A 12,622-nucleotide genomic window follows, 5' to 3' on the forward strand; every position below is an offset into this window, starting at 1 on the left:
GTGCCAATAATACACATAGGATTTTTCCAGTCAGGTGTCATAAATATATAGTTGCTCTCCATATCCATAATTTCTCCATCTGGGGATTAACACAACATTCACAGAGTTCAGACTGAGGCTGGTGTGTAGTTCTCTGCTCTTTATATAGTTTAGTGTATAGTGTCATTATAGCATAACTTGACCAACATTGACCAACCACTGATCACTATTGTTACCAATTACCAATCACTGATCACCATTTTTCCCAATAACCAATCACTGATCACATTTTTCCCAATAACCAATCACTGATCACCATTTTTCCCAATAACCAATCACTGATCACTATTTTTCCCAATAACCAATCACTGATCACCATTTTTCCCAATAACCAATCACTGATCAACATTTTTCCCAATAACCAATCACTGATCGCCATTTTTCCCAATAACCAATCACTAATCAACATTTTTCCCATGACCAATCACTGATCACCATTTTTCCCAATAACCAATCACTGATCACCATTTTTCTCAATAACCAATCACTGATCACCATTGCTCCCAACAACCAATCACTGATCACCATTGCTCCCAACAACCAATCACTGATCACCATTGCTCTCAACGATCAATCACTGATCACCATTGTTCCCAATGGTCAATCATTTTATCACCATTGTCCCCAATGACAAATCACTGATTATCATTGTTCCCAACAACCCAACAATGAACTCCATTGTTCCCAGTGGCCAGTCCCCAGTGTGTTAGCTACTTTCCCTTGAAAAGAGCTGGCAGCAAGTTGATCGTTTTCTGCCAGAGACAACCATAGTAAAGTGGGTGGGGCCAGATGGCGCAATGAAGTTACACAAAAATAAACATTACACCAATGAGAAGCAAAGCAATATGGCGACTACTGAGGGATTGAAAAACAGCAGAATTTTTGACTCATCATTTTCTGGGTTCTATCTGATATCCATTCTGGGTCACTAATCTGCATAAAAAATACAAATTGATCCATCATTTTCCTATCACCCCTCACAAAACTGTGCTGTTTCTAACCCAGTATGAAAGACAGCATTTTTGCACTACTGAAGCATCTGATTTAAAGAGTTGCCTACAGAGATGAGTGCTGTAATAAATTTTGGCATGTCACCAAGGGTGAGATGTATTTCTATCTGATGGGTTCTCTAAAATCTGCTAAAAAGGATAGCAGGAAGGTTAGAGAAACTATGAGATTTCTCTTTGAATGTTTTGCTTCGTAACTTCCCGTCAGAACCGAAGTAGGAATACAGCAATAATTCTCCCCCAATTCTTCAGGTTATTTCTTTCATTATTTATTGAATATTAGTGATATTTAAGCACGAGACGTTTCTGGCGATCTATTCTTGAGATGCCGCAAATGATCCACATACATAACTCTGGTGCATTTTCACCAAAGACTTTGATGTTTGCTAAGAGGTTAGCGAGTAAGAACATGCAGGATTTTTCCTCATTAAAAACATAAAGGATCCTGCCTCCAGCCCAGGAAAGCAGTCTGTTCATGCCGCCTATGGAATGTGATCGAATGCAACTCCCCCTGCTGCTCCCTATACACTTCCGCTGCTCGCTACATCCCTCCCTTGCTTACTATACCCTTCCGCTGCTTGCTATACCTTTCACATTAGCATTACTCAGATCAAGATGGTGTGGTGGAGTTTTCTCTCATCTATAGGATACTAATCGTTTTGGTGACAATTCAGCAACTTTAATAATCTAGCAACTTTAGCTAAGCTAGTCAGCCAGCTAAATTTAACCAAACTTAGTTAACATTAGCTACACCTAGCAAGGAGTTCCCAAACTAGCTAACCTTTGGTCAATTATTCAATGGTGTAGTTAGAACTAGCCAAGTTTGCTGACAAGACTGCTTCATTTCTAGCAAACCATTTTATTATTTTGTAGCTAAACAGTAGCCATGTTCACTGCCAAGCTAGCTATACGCTAGGCTATTATATTTTGTAGCTAAAACCTGTAACCATGTTTGCTCTTCATGAGGAGTTTATGAAAGCTGAACTTTGAGATTATTATTTATCATCCTGAGGCATATTGTTCTTAAACTGTTTTCAGTAAAGTAGTCATGGTGGATGGTGTGGTTAATATACGTTGCTGAGGGTTACTGTTTGTGTGGGGTTTCACATGTTCTCCCAGTGTCCCATCTGAATTTCTTTGGGGTTTTCCAGATTTCACCAACCTCCCAAAACCATACCAGTACAGTAGGTGGACTGCCTATGCTAAACTGCTCCTACTGTAGGTGTGAATGAGTGTGTGGATGTGCAAAACCCTGTGATCCATCCGGGGTGTGTTCCCGCCTCGTCCGCATTGTTCCGAGGATAGGCTTCAGATCCACCGTGACCCTGACCAGGATAGAGAACTTACTGAAGAGAAATGAATGGTATGAAGCAGTATTTCATGCCATGTTGTATGTCATATGGTGAAGTCTGCAATCAGCTGAACAAATGTGATTTGTTGACCATGTGTCACTCAGCAAAACCGGAACGTTTATCAGAACATTTCAGCCATCATTTTTACATGTGAGCATCAATCCCGATTTGAATGAGTGATTTCCCCAGAGTCCCAGAGCTCTATCAAATCCACTTGGTTTTATTTACCATATCTCTGATACCACATGAGGGATCAGTTTGCACTGTGTTACAGTTGTTTGGATGATAGTTGACGGCTGAAGTTATTGGTTTATACGTGGAGCGCAGCCCGAGCGTTAAATGGGTTTGCGTGGACTGAAACTCAGTGCAGATGCTCCATATCTTGTGGCTCGGCTGTTAAACAGTGTCCTCGGATGTGTCTTTATTTACTCAAAGTGACCGGCGTCGTGTGTTGATCTTCAAGACGTTTCTTACGTGGCGATGATATGACAAACAGCATCATTTTTTCCCGCTTAGATTGCTCTACATTGGTTGCGAGTACGCATTCCTGACTCAGGCCTGCTCTTTTCAGTAGTCTATCTAGTGCAATGGCCGCCTTCGGACAGTATTCTATTGTAATAGACAGGTGCATGTAGAAGTGTTCAGATAACAAGCTTAAATAAATTTACACATCCATTAGTCTTATGTGCCAAATTGGAATCAAAGCAAAACTGTTCTTTTGTTATTCTTAATTATTCTTCTTCTGTCAAGCTACAAATGATTTTATGGTGATGCCAGTGAGCCTGACCCTTTCTGCTCTCCGGACCTGCCTGATCCATCCTGATGTCCTACATCTGGATGGAGCTCTCATCAACTGGAGAATACAGCCTGGAGATTGCTTAGGACGGTACCGCTTGAAGTACCATGGAAATGGTTTTGGACATCAATTCCACATGGACGTTCTCGCTGTGGTTGCTGGGACTACGGTCGCTGCGATGGCCTTGGGACTGCAATTACCACATGCAGTTCTGCACTCAGGTCTCCTTTAGTGAACAGTGGACTAGTTCAACAAACAGACTTCATGGAAAAACTTTCTTTTACTTCACACTAACCGTTGTTACCCAGATGAAGACGGGTTCCCTTCTGAGTCTGGTTCCTCTCAAGGTTTCTTCCTCGTATCATCTTAGGGAGTTTTTCCTCGCCACCGTCACCACCGGCTCACTCAATAGGGATAAATTCACACACTTAAAATCTCTATCCTGTGTTTATATGTTTCTGTAAAGTTTTGAGACAATGTCCATTGTTAAAAGTGCCATACAAATAAAATTGAATTGAATTGAATTGAATATGTAATTATACAAATGAAAGGCAAAAAAAAAAAAAAAAAACCACTGGCTGATGGGCATGTAGAGCTGAAAATGTGTGTTTCACCTGCACTTCGACTCTGAACCAATATCTTATAGGAAGCAGGAAAAGACAGATAATGTTGCTTAACTGTTTTACATTGCTTGGACCCCGATCACTTCGTTGCTGATGTTTGCCCCATCTCCTGTCGCTCTAAATCATCAACATTGATTTAAAATAAACAACTCCTAGCCATTTATCCAATCTATACCGTTCTGCCATGTATCCGATCCAACTTTAGGTGTCTTATCTTTAGACAATAGTTTGATTTCTTCAGAAAGACATGCAGTTTTGCTCATTAAATTATTACCCTTTTCCCCAAATGGATTATTAATCTAACCCCAGAATGTCTAGAAGAACCACGACCACAGAAGCTCTTAATCTCCAGATGCTTTTCCGACGCCCAGCTTCAGCTCTCTGGATTTATTTAAAGATGGCTCAGAGATGATGCGCTAGTCTGCGGTAGGTCTCGCTGTTTATTTGCCCTTCATGGACTCGAGACTATTTTTGGGCTGACTTCACAAGGCAATAATTGCTCTCATTTCACTGGTCGGTAAGGGAACAGGAGGAAATGAACAATTACTGCCGTGTTTGTTTGAGGGTGAAGTCGAATCGGCGTCTCTGCGGGTGGACATGTGCGTTCTCCTCGGTACACGCAGTGTGTGGTTAATAAAATGACATGGAGAGCTGTAAGTATGCAGTAATGTGTGTTGCTATTTGTTCAGGAATCCATTTCCCAGCATTTAGGGTTGAAGACACACTCGGGTCTAAAAGGCTGACTGCACTAGTGGGAAGTGTTTCGATTTCAGTCATCACTAATACACCATCATGCTTTGTTAGTATTACTTCAAAATAGTGTGCTTTTATAAACCATAGGGACAATAATACAAAACCCAGAGGGGAGTACTGGAGACAACATCACTTAACATTATGTGTTAGAAATGTAAATGTGTAACAATTTTTATCGCCTAAACACTAAATCCTCTATAATTCTCTATAATACCGAACTTGTAAGGAATAAACACTTGGGGTCATGCTTTTATAGGAAAATAATCATTCAATGGGCTGATGTGATGAAGCCACGTTACTGTTACCACCCCAGAGTTAATTATTTTCCTGTAACAGCACATCCCAGAGAGTTTTATTTCTCTTATACTACAGCAATTTGCCAAGTGTTGCAATTATCACTCGTTAAAGAATGATGTCTCGTACTTTTTATCCATTTATAGTTACATTTAATTCATTCCACAGCATTATTATTATTATTATTATTATTATTATTATTATTATTATTATTATTTAATGTTACGGAATGTCCAAGAAATAAGTAGTTTCCTGTTATCACTTAGACAATTCATCAACACCTTCTGGCCAATCAGAACTGAGTATTCGACAGCGCTGTAGTATAAAACCTAATCGTACGTATACTGTAAACTCTACTACTAATCTTTAAACCTCTTTAAACTCCTACTCGAAACGCTGATCTTAACCCTAAAACTTTCCACTAATCATTAAACCCAAACGCTAGCATCTGAAACAAATGAACCAGAACTTGACCCTAAACCTAAACACAAAACCGTGACCCCTAACTCTAAAGGATCGCGATGGTCTTAGCCGCTAACCGCTAATTCTATTCTGTTATTTTCACTTCCAGTAACCATATGAATGGATTTGCGTAAATCTTTATTTATTTAACAAATTAACCGTACAGTAAAACATATTTCAATCTGAAATGAACACGTGAGTGTTTCCTGAAGGAATGGCTGTCCAACAAGGGAGTGTGTGTTGATGCAGAAGCAAAAGGAAATCACATTTCCACCGTAAACCTGTGAACAGTACCGTCTTTCTACCTCATATACCCGGTCTGTGTGTGTGTGTGTGTGTGTGTGTGTGTGTCTGTGTGTGTCTGTGTGTGTGCGCTTGTGTAAAACCCTGTGTCCTGGCACAACATCTAAGTTGAAGTGAAAAGGCTTTACTAGTAAGGTAGGATTTCACCAAAACATTTAGACAGTCTAAGAAAGTCCTCACACACACACACACACACACACACACACATCAAAGCGGACTCAATATTTACCCTCATTTACCGTCAGCAGGTCGGCAAATGTACGGTATTTCCATTTCAAACTGAACTCCGACTGTGAACACTTGGCGTGTCGGCTCTAATTACCATGACAGGTACACTTTAGTGGTTTAGTGATTGGGGTGTTGGGTTTTAGGGTCAAGGGTTAAGGGTTATGGACAGTTGTTACTTATCCATAAGGGCAGATAGATATATAGAAAATGTTGCTAATTGACAGATGTAAGCCAATGTTCCATTGATTTGTTCCCCTTAAATGGGGCAGTCTGCTCATTGACCCATTTTGCTCCAAGAGTTATTATAGCACCTAGTGGTCAAAAATGGGAACTGCATCGAGTGCTTATAGAGGCCCACTGGGGTCAGGTATGTATCTGTGCAGCCTGGAGCAGGCTCCAAATGGGCAGCATATGGGATAGGTTAGGGGTAGGGGTAGAATCATGAGCTACTCTAGTGGCTAGTGGAGTTAGCCTCACATATTTGAAGTTAGCCCCACATGCTGCCTGTTTGGAGAGGGAAGAGATACACGCCTCATTGGGGCAGGAATCATGCTTCTTCAATGCTCATTGGGAGGTGCAGCAGACAGGATGGTCAATGACAGGGTTGCCAGATTTACGCCAAATTTGGCCACCAAAATCTTGTCTAAATTTCAGGCAAAGTGTATGCAGATAAAGTGTCTATGATGCACAGAACCATTGCTGTTGTAAGGTATGGTGCAGAGATTAATACAAAGGAAGGGGAGGTTTATGGGGTCCGTATATCAGAAATGATTGTTTCCCACGTACTGTAAAGGCATGGGAAATTGAAGGAAAATGCGCTCAAATGTTTTGGGCTAGTTTCAGGTCTTTTGTGTGGTTTTTGAGAGGCTGTGGTCTTGAAATTTTACTGAAAACTGGCAACCTTGGTTAATGATATTAGCTCTTCAAACACGATTGAACCAAGGTACATGTAAAACCCTAACTGTATACATAGCATAAGTTAAGTGTGAAAGCTTCTCAGCTTAATTTTGTTTGAGGCTATGTCGTTAACATTGTCCTGTCCAACCTACATGGGTAAAATTGAAAATATGTCTTATTGTATACATTCAGTCTTTCCATTTACACAAAAACAAAATTTTATATTAGCAGGGCATTGGCAGCTCAGTCGTAAAGATGTTGGACCTCTGACCAGAAGGTAATGGGTTCAAATTCCAGCACTGCCAATCTGGCACCACTGGGCCCTTGAGCAAGGCCCTTCACCCTCAAATGTATAAATTGGATGAATGTAAGTTACTCTGGATAAGGGTGTCTGCCAAATGTTGTAGCGTGGATAAAGAAAAACTTGACTAGCTTTTTTTCCCCCAGAAACACTGATGTATCATTATCATGTGATCTCCGCACTTCCAAGATGGCGGAACTCATAGCTATGTATTGGTTATTTTAATTTCATCTATAACTGGACCAAAAATAACATGGACAGCATTGATATCCATGGACGTCTCTGGTTAGTTGGTGCTCACTGGGCAATTTGCAACGTAAATATACATGTTTTATGACAAATTAGGCCTCAGAAATTCATCATGTTGAGTAGGAAAAGTTGCATAAAGGTCCCATTCAGTGAATAACGCAGCTCAGTATGTCTTGCTGCTGGAGGCCCAGAGTTTTTTCCTCTGTAGAGCGTTCAAAGGCAATTTTTCTCAGATCTTCTGCCGCCTCTCGGTGGCAAATCACAATGTTTACATTTGTCGACAGTAAAGACCGCTGTTCCCGTCAATGAGATCCTGTAATCTCTCAGCAGCATCGACACCAGACCGTAATGCAATCAGCAGCCAAAGAAGAACAGTTTTAAGCTTGTGTAGCTGTGCAGAGAACAGCTCGATGTTTGAAGTACAAGCTTGCTAAATGAAATAATATCAGTTCCTTTTAGCTTCGCGTTACAATTGAAGGAGTGATGTTAACGTAGTCTCCTGTACAAGAGGACCACATCCAAGTTACAGTGCTAAGCCTCAGATGAAAACTGAAAAACCAACCTAAAGATTGTTAAGAAGATGTTGAGCCACCACAATCCATCTTAACAGCTTCAACGTGCTTGGCGTTGACTCTACACGTCTCTGGAACTGTTCTGGGCCAATGAACAGCATCTTCCAAAAGATTTTCCCTCAGCGGGTGTTGAGATGGTGGTATGGAGCGCAGTCTTACTAGCACATCACTCTAAAATCTCTCCAGCACTGTTTAATTGTGTTGAGATGTAGAGAATGTGAAGGTCATTTTCATCCTCATCAAACAAGTTCATCCTCGTGTCCTGTAAATGGGGGTGGAGTCATCCCTTGAGAGACTACGCCCATCAAGATGGAAGTGACTTCATTGATTACACTGTGCTCCATCACTATTACTGTCACGGTGTTTAAACGTTTTCTTTTTTTCAATGAAATTCAGCACACGGAGGTTTGAAGAATAATATTCTAACCTTTAATATACCGAAGATTGTTGCCAAAAAACATCTTGTGGGTGGAGAATCTGAAGCTGAAGCTACCTTATAGGGAAAAAGGGGCAGGGCTGAGCAGCTGTATTACAGCTGGGCGAGGAGCTAAACGCTCATTTGTATGAATTTAATTCCAGGAAAGCCTGGACTGATGATTGTCCAGAATCTCTGCATGGCATTATTATGGAACACAGTTTTTATACGGTTCGATTTTACATTATTTGATTATACTTGACTAAAGTGTTTATATATGACTAAAGACTAAATTCTAAATAAAAATTACAAACATCACCTTTAGAAAACATTTAAGCATTGCAAACTGCACCTTTAAAACCACCTTTAAACATAACAAACTTTACCTTTACCTTTCAATACCCCTTAAAAATTACAAACTGCACCTTTGAACAGATTTGAATATTACAAACTGCACCTTTAAAAAAAAATGTGTTAAGATTAAACTGCACTTTTAAAAACACCATTAAACATAAACGGCACCTTTAAAATCATCTTTAAACATAACAGACCACACCTTTAAAATCATCTTTAAACATAACAGACCGCACCTTTAAAATCATCTTTAAACATAACAGACCACACCTTTAAAATCATCTTTAAACATAACAGACCGCACCTTTAAAATCATCTTTAAACCTAACAGACCACACCTTTAAACAACAAACTGCACCTTTAAAATACACTATATAAACATAAACATAACAGACTGCACCTTAAAAATACATTGTAAATATCACAAACTGCACCTTTAAAATCACCTTTAAACATAACAGACTGCACCTTAAAAATACACTGTAAATTTCACAAACCGCACCTTTAAAATCACCTTTAAACATAACAGACTGCACCTTTAAAGTCACCTTTATACATAACAAACTGCACCTTTAAAATACACTTTACTATCACAAACTGCACCTTTAAACATATCACAAACTGCACCTTTAAAATACACTTTACTATCACAAACTGCACCTTTAAACATATTACAAACTGCACCTTTAAAATACACTTTACTATCACAAACTGCACCTTTAAAATACACTTTACTATTACAAACTGCACCTTTAAACATATCACAAACTGCACCTTTAAAATACACTTTACTATTACAAACTGCACCTTTAAACATATCACAAAGTGCACCTTTAAAATACACTTTACTATTACAAACTGCACCTTTAAACATATCAAACTGCACCTTTAAAATACACTTTACTATTACAAACTGCACCTTTAAACATATCACAAACTGCACCTTTACAATACACTTTAAATATTACAAACTGCACTTTTAAACATAGCAAACTGCACCTTTAAAAACTTTGTTTAAACATTAAATTGCATCTTTAAAAACACCATTAATCATAAGAACCTGCTTCTTTAAAAACCCTATAAACATTACAAACTGTACCTCTGAAGCAATTTTTAATATTACAAACTGCAGCTTTAAAATACACTTTAAATAATACAAACTGCACCTTTAATAAATGACTACATGTTGTACCTGGAGCGAAAGTTATTTCTGACACATTTTTTCTAAATGTCACTTTAAATGCAATTTTTTCAGGATATTCAGATAAAAAAAAAAATTATTAAAAATTTGTCCAAGTAATCTGAGAGGACAGCAGTTCTTATACTGTGCTCCATATGGGACAGAACTTTTCTCTGGAGCACAAACTTGTGACTTTTTTTTTTTTAGGAAAACATATGATGCTATCGTTTGCATTAAATACCGTGGATAACAATTTTTACATCGTAAAATTGTTCATCATCGATCACGTCTCTAGTGTTGAATAATTTTGCCGATTATTAAATAATTGAATCAATCAATTCTGCCCCACAATATCGACAAAAACAAGACAGAGCAACCCATGTGCCGCTGGTCACATGACTGCTCGTGAACATGCCTTGCTATTTTGAAGCTGAACGACGGTAGGAAATTGTTTGCACCCTGATCACGTGAGCTGAAAGATTTGTATTTTTTATTTTTTATGATGGAACATTTCACTCCTCCTGCGTCATCGTTTCACTATCGCTGGCCATCTGGCGCAGCTTAGCGCTTAGCGTGGCCTAACGTCCAGCTGACACTGAGAAACTCAATACTCAATACTCTACACACACATTCCCATCACCGTCACACACGAACACGCACGTACACACATGCACGTAGAATGAAATGCCTAGGCATGGCGAATGGCCGTCCTGGTAATAACACACTTCAAGCGGCACTTCAGAAATAATCCCCGAGTATTCGATAACCAGATTATCTCCGATCCGCTCCAGCTGTTCGATTATTTTTTGCGTAAACCGATCGTTAAACATCACATGCGATTCACAACCATCCCAATCTGCATATGAAGCTTAATAACAACCTTTATAACAACCTTATTACACCACTTTAACACGATCAGGTCTGTTCTTGACATTACAGCACAACAACAACACACAGCACGTGGTCAAAGCAGAGCGAGAGAGAGAGAGAGAGAGACAGCGAGAGAGAGAGCAAGTGTTGAAAGAGGGAGATTGAGAGAAAGGAGGAGTGAAAAACTTTGATAGGCATTAATTGAATTATTGAGGCTGAGATGGTAAGAAAGAGAGAGAGAGAGATTAAAGGATTGATGGACTGAAAGAGACAGATTAAGAGAGGTATGGAAAGAGGCAGAGAGAGAGAGAGAGTGATTGAGAGAGGCTGAGAGATGTATGGCAAGAAGGATTGAGAGAAAGGGGGAGAAAGTTTGAGAGAGAGAGAGAAATTTCGAATTTTATCATCGGATTCGTTTAAAGATGGATTGAGAGATTGAAAGAAAAGGATTGAGAGAAAAACAGGGAGAGTGTGGAAAATGAAAGAGAGAGAGAGAGAGAGAGAGAGACTGAAAGACATTAAGAGATTAAGTGAACGATGGACAGAGCTTGAGATAGAAAGAGAGACTGAAAGATGAACAGAGTGAGAGATGGAGATATTGAAAGCACGATTGAGAAAAGGAGAAGGGAGGAAATACCGAAAGTGACAGACTTAAGAATGTAGCAAAGATGGGATTTGTAAGAAACTGAAATGGTGACCAGGAGAAAGAGAGGGAACGAAAGATGGAGTTGAGAGAGGTGTTGAACAAGACCGAGAGAAAGAGAGAGGAAGGTTGGGAAAAGGGGGTATTTGGAGAAAGATTTGGAGAGAATGAAAGATGGAGAAAGCGAGTGAGAGAGATTGACAGAGTGGGGGAGAAATGGAGGATGGAGAGAAAGAGTCGGAGATGCAGTGCGAGAGATTGGAGGAGGGATGCTGAGAGAGTTTGAGAGATACAGAAGGAAAGATTAAAGGAGAGACTGAAAGAGATTAAGACAGACATTAAAGGAGTGAGAAATGGAGAGAAAGCGTGATAGATAGACTGAAAGAAAGAAAGACTGAAAGACTGGGAGATTGTGAATGAGAGACGGTCCAGAGGAGCAGGTGTGGAGTGTGTAGGGATCAAGTGTGTGTGTGTGTGTGTGTGTGTGTGTGTGTAAAGTCTGTATTGAGGGATGTAGGGAATGTAGTGTGTGTGTGTGTGTGTGTGTGTGTGTGTAAAGTCTGTATTGAGGGATGTAGGGAATGTAGTGTGTGTGAGTGTGTGTGTGTGTGTGTGTGTGTGTGTGTGTACTCACAGGTAAGAGGTAAGGGGGTTTAGATCCTCAGGGATGGATGATAGTCCGAGTTCGGAGCAGTCAGTGATCAGCAGCGCTCCTTCCTGTTGACACGAGCACACGGAGGGACACACACCCGCGCCCACGGCTGCACCCACGCTGCCCACCACACACACCAACAGCAGCTCCCGCAACATGAGTGTGTGTGTGTGTGTGTGTGTGTGTGTGTGTTAATGAGTCTGTGAATCCGTAGCAGTGTGTGATTGTATAGGTGTCTGTGTTACTGAGGCTGTCGAACTGTAACAGTGTGTGTGTGTGTGTGTGTGTGTGTGTGTGTGTGTGTGTGTGTGAGTGTGTGTATGTGTGTATGTGTATGTGTATGTGTGTGTGTGTGCAGACGCAGTAACTCTGAGTAACTCTGAGCCTCCCCTCCAAGTCTCTGCACATTTATTCTGTCACTCCAAATCCAGAGTGAACGAGTGAGAAGGGAGCGCAGGTCTCTCTCTCTCTCTCTCTCTCTCTCTCCTCTCTCTCTCTCTGTCTGTCTCTCTCTCCCTCTCCCTCCCATCCCATTTAGAAGACATTCACCTATTGTAGTGGACGTGTATACGTCTCTTCTGATTCGCTGGAGCTTTGGGGATGGGTGGAGCCGCCCTCCACACACCCCCCTA

At 40.3% G+C, this 12,622-nt stretch overlaps 1 protein-coding gene across 1 annotated transcript in view; it reads right to left on the reverse strand.

Moving 5' to 3' along the window:
- LOC128619066 (leucine-rich repeat-containing G-protein coupled receptor 6) overlaps positions 1–12,287 on the reverse strand; it is an 86,657-nt gene extending 74,370 nt beyond the window's left edge. The window contains exon 1 of the mRNA XM_053642930.1: positions 11,973–12,287. Coding sequence (XP_053498905.1) covers positions 11,973–12,148 — 176 coding nt within the window. The 5' untranslated portion in view covers positions 12,149–12,287. The remainder of the gene's footprint in view (positions 1–11,972) is intronic.
- Positions 12,288–12,622: the final 335 nt, after the last annotated feature.

Source organism: Ictalurus furcatus, chromosome 15 (genome assembly GCF_023375685.1).
Source record: "Ictalurus furcatus strain D&B chromosome 15, Billie_1.0, whole genome shotgun sequence".
NCBI classification, from domain to species: domain Eukaryota; kingdom Metazoa; phylum Chordata; class Actinopteri; order Siluriformes; family Ictaluridae; genus Ictalurus; species Ictalurus furcatus.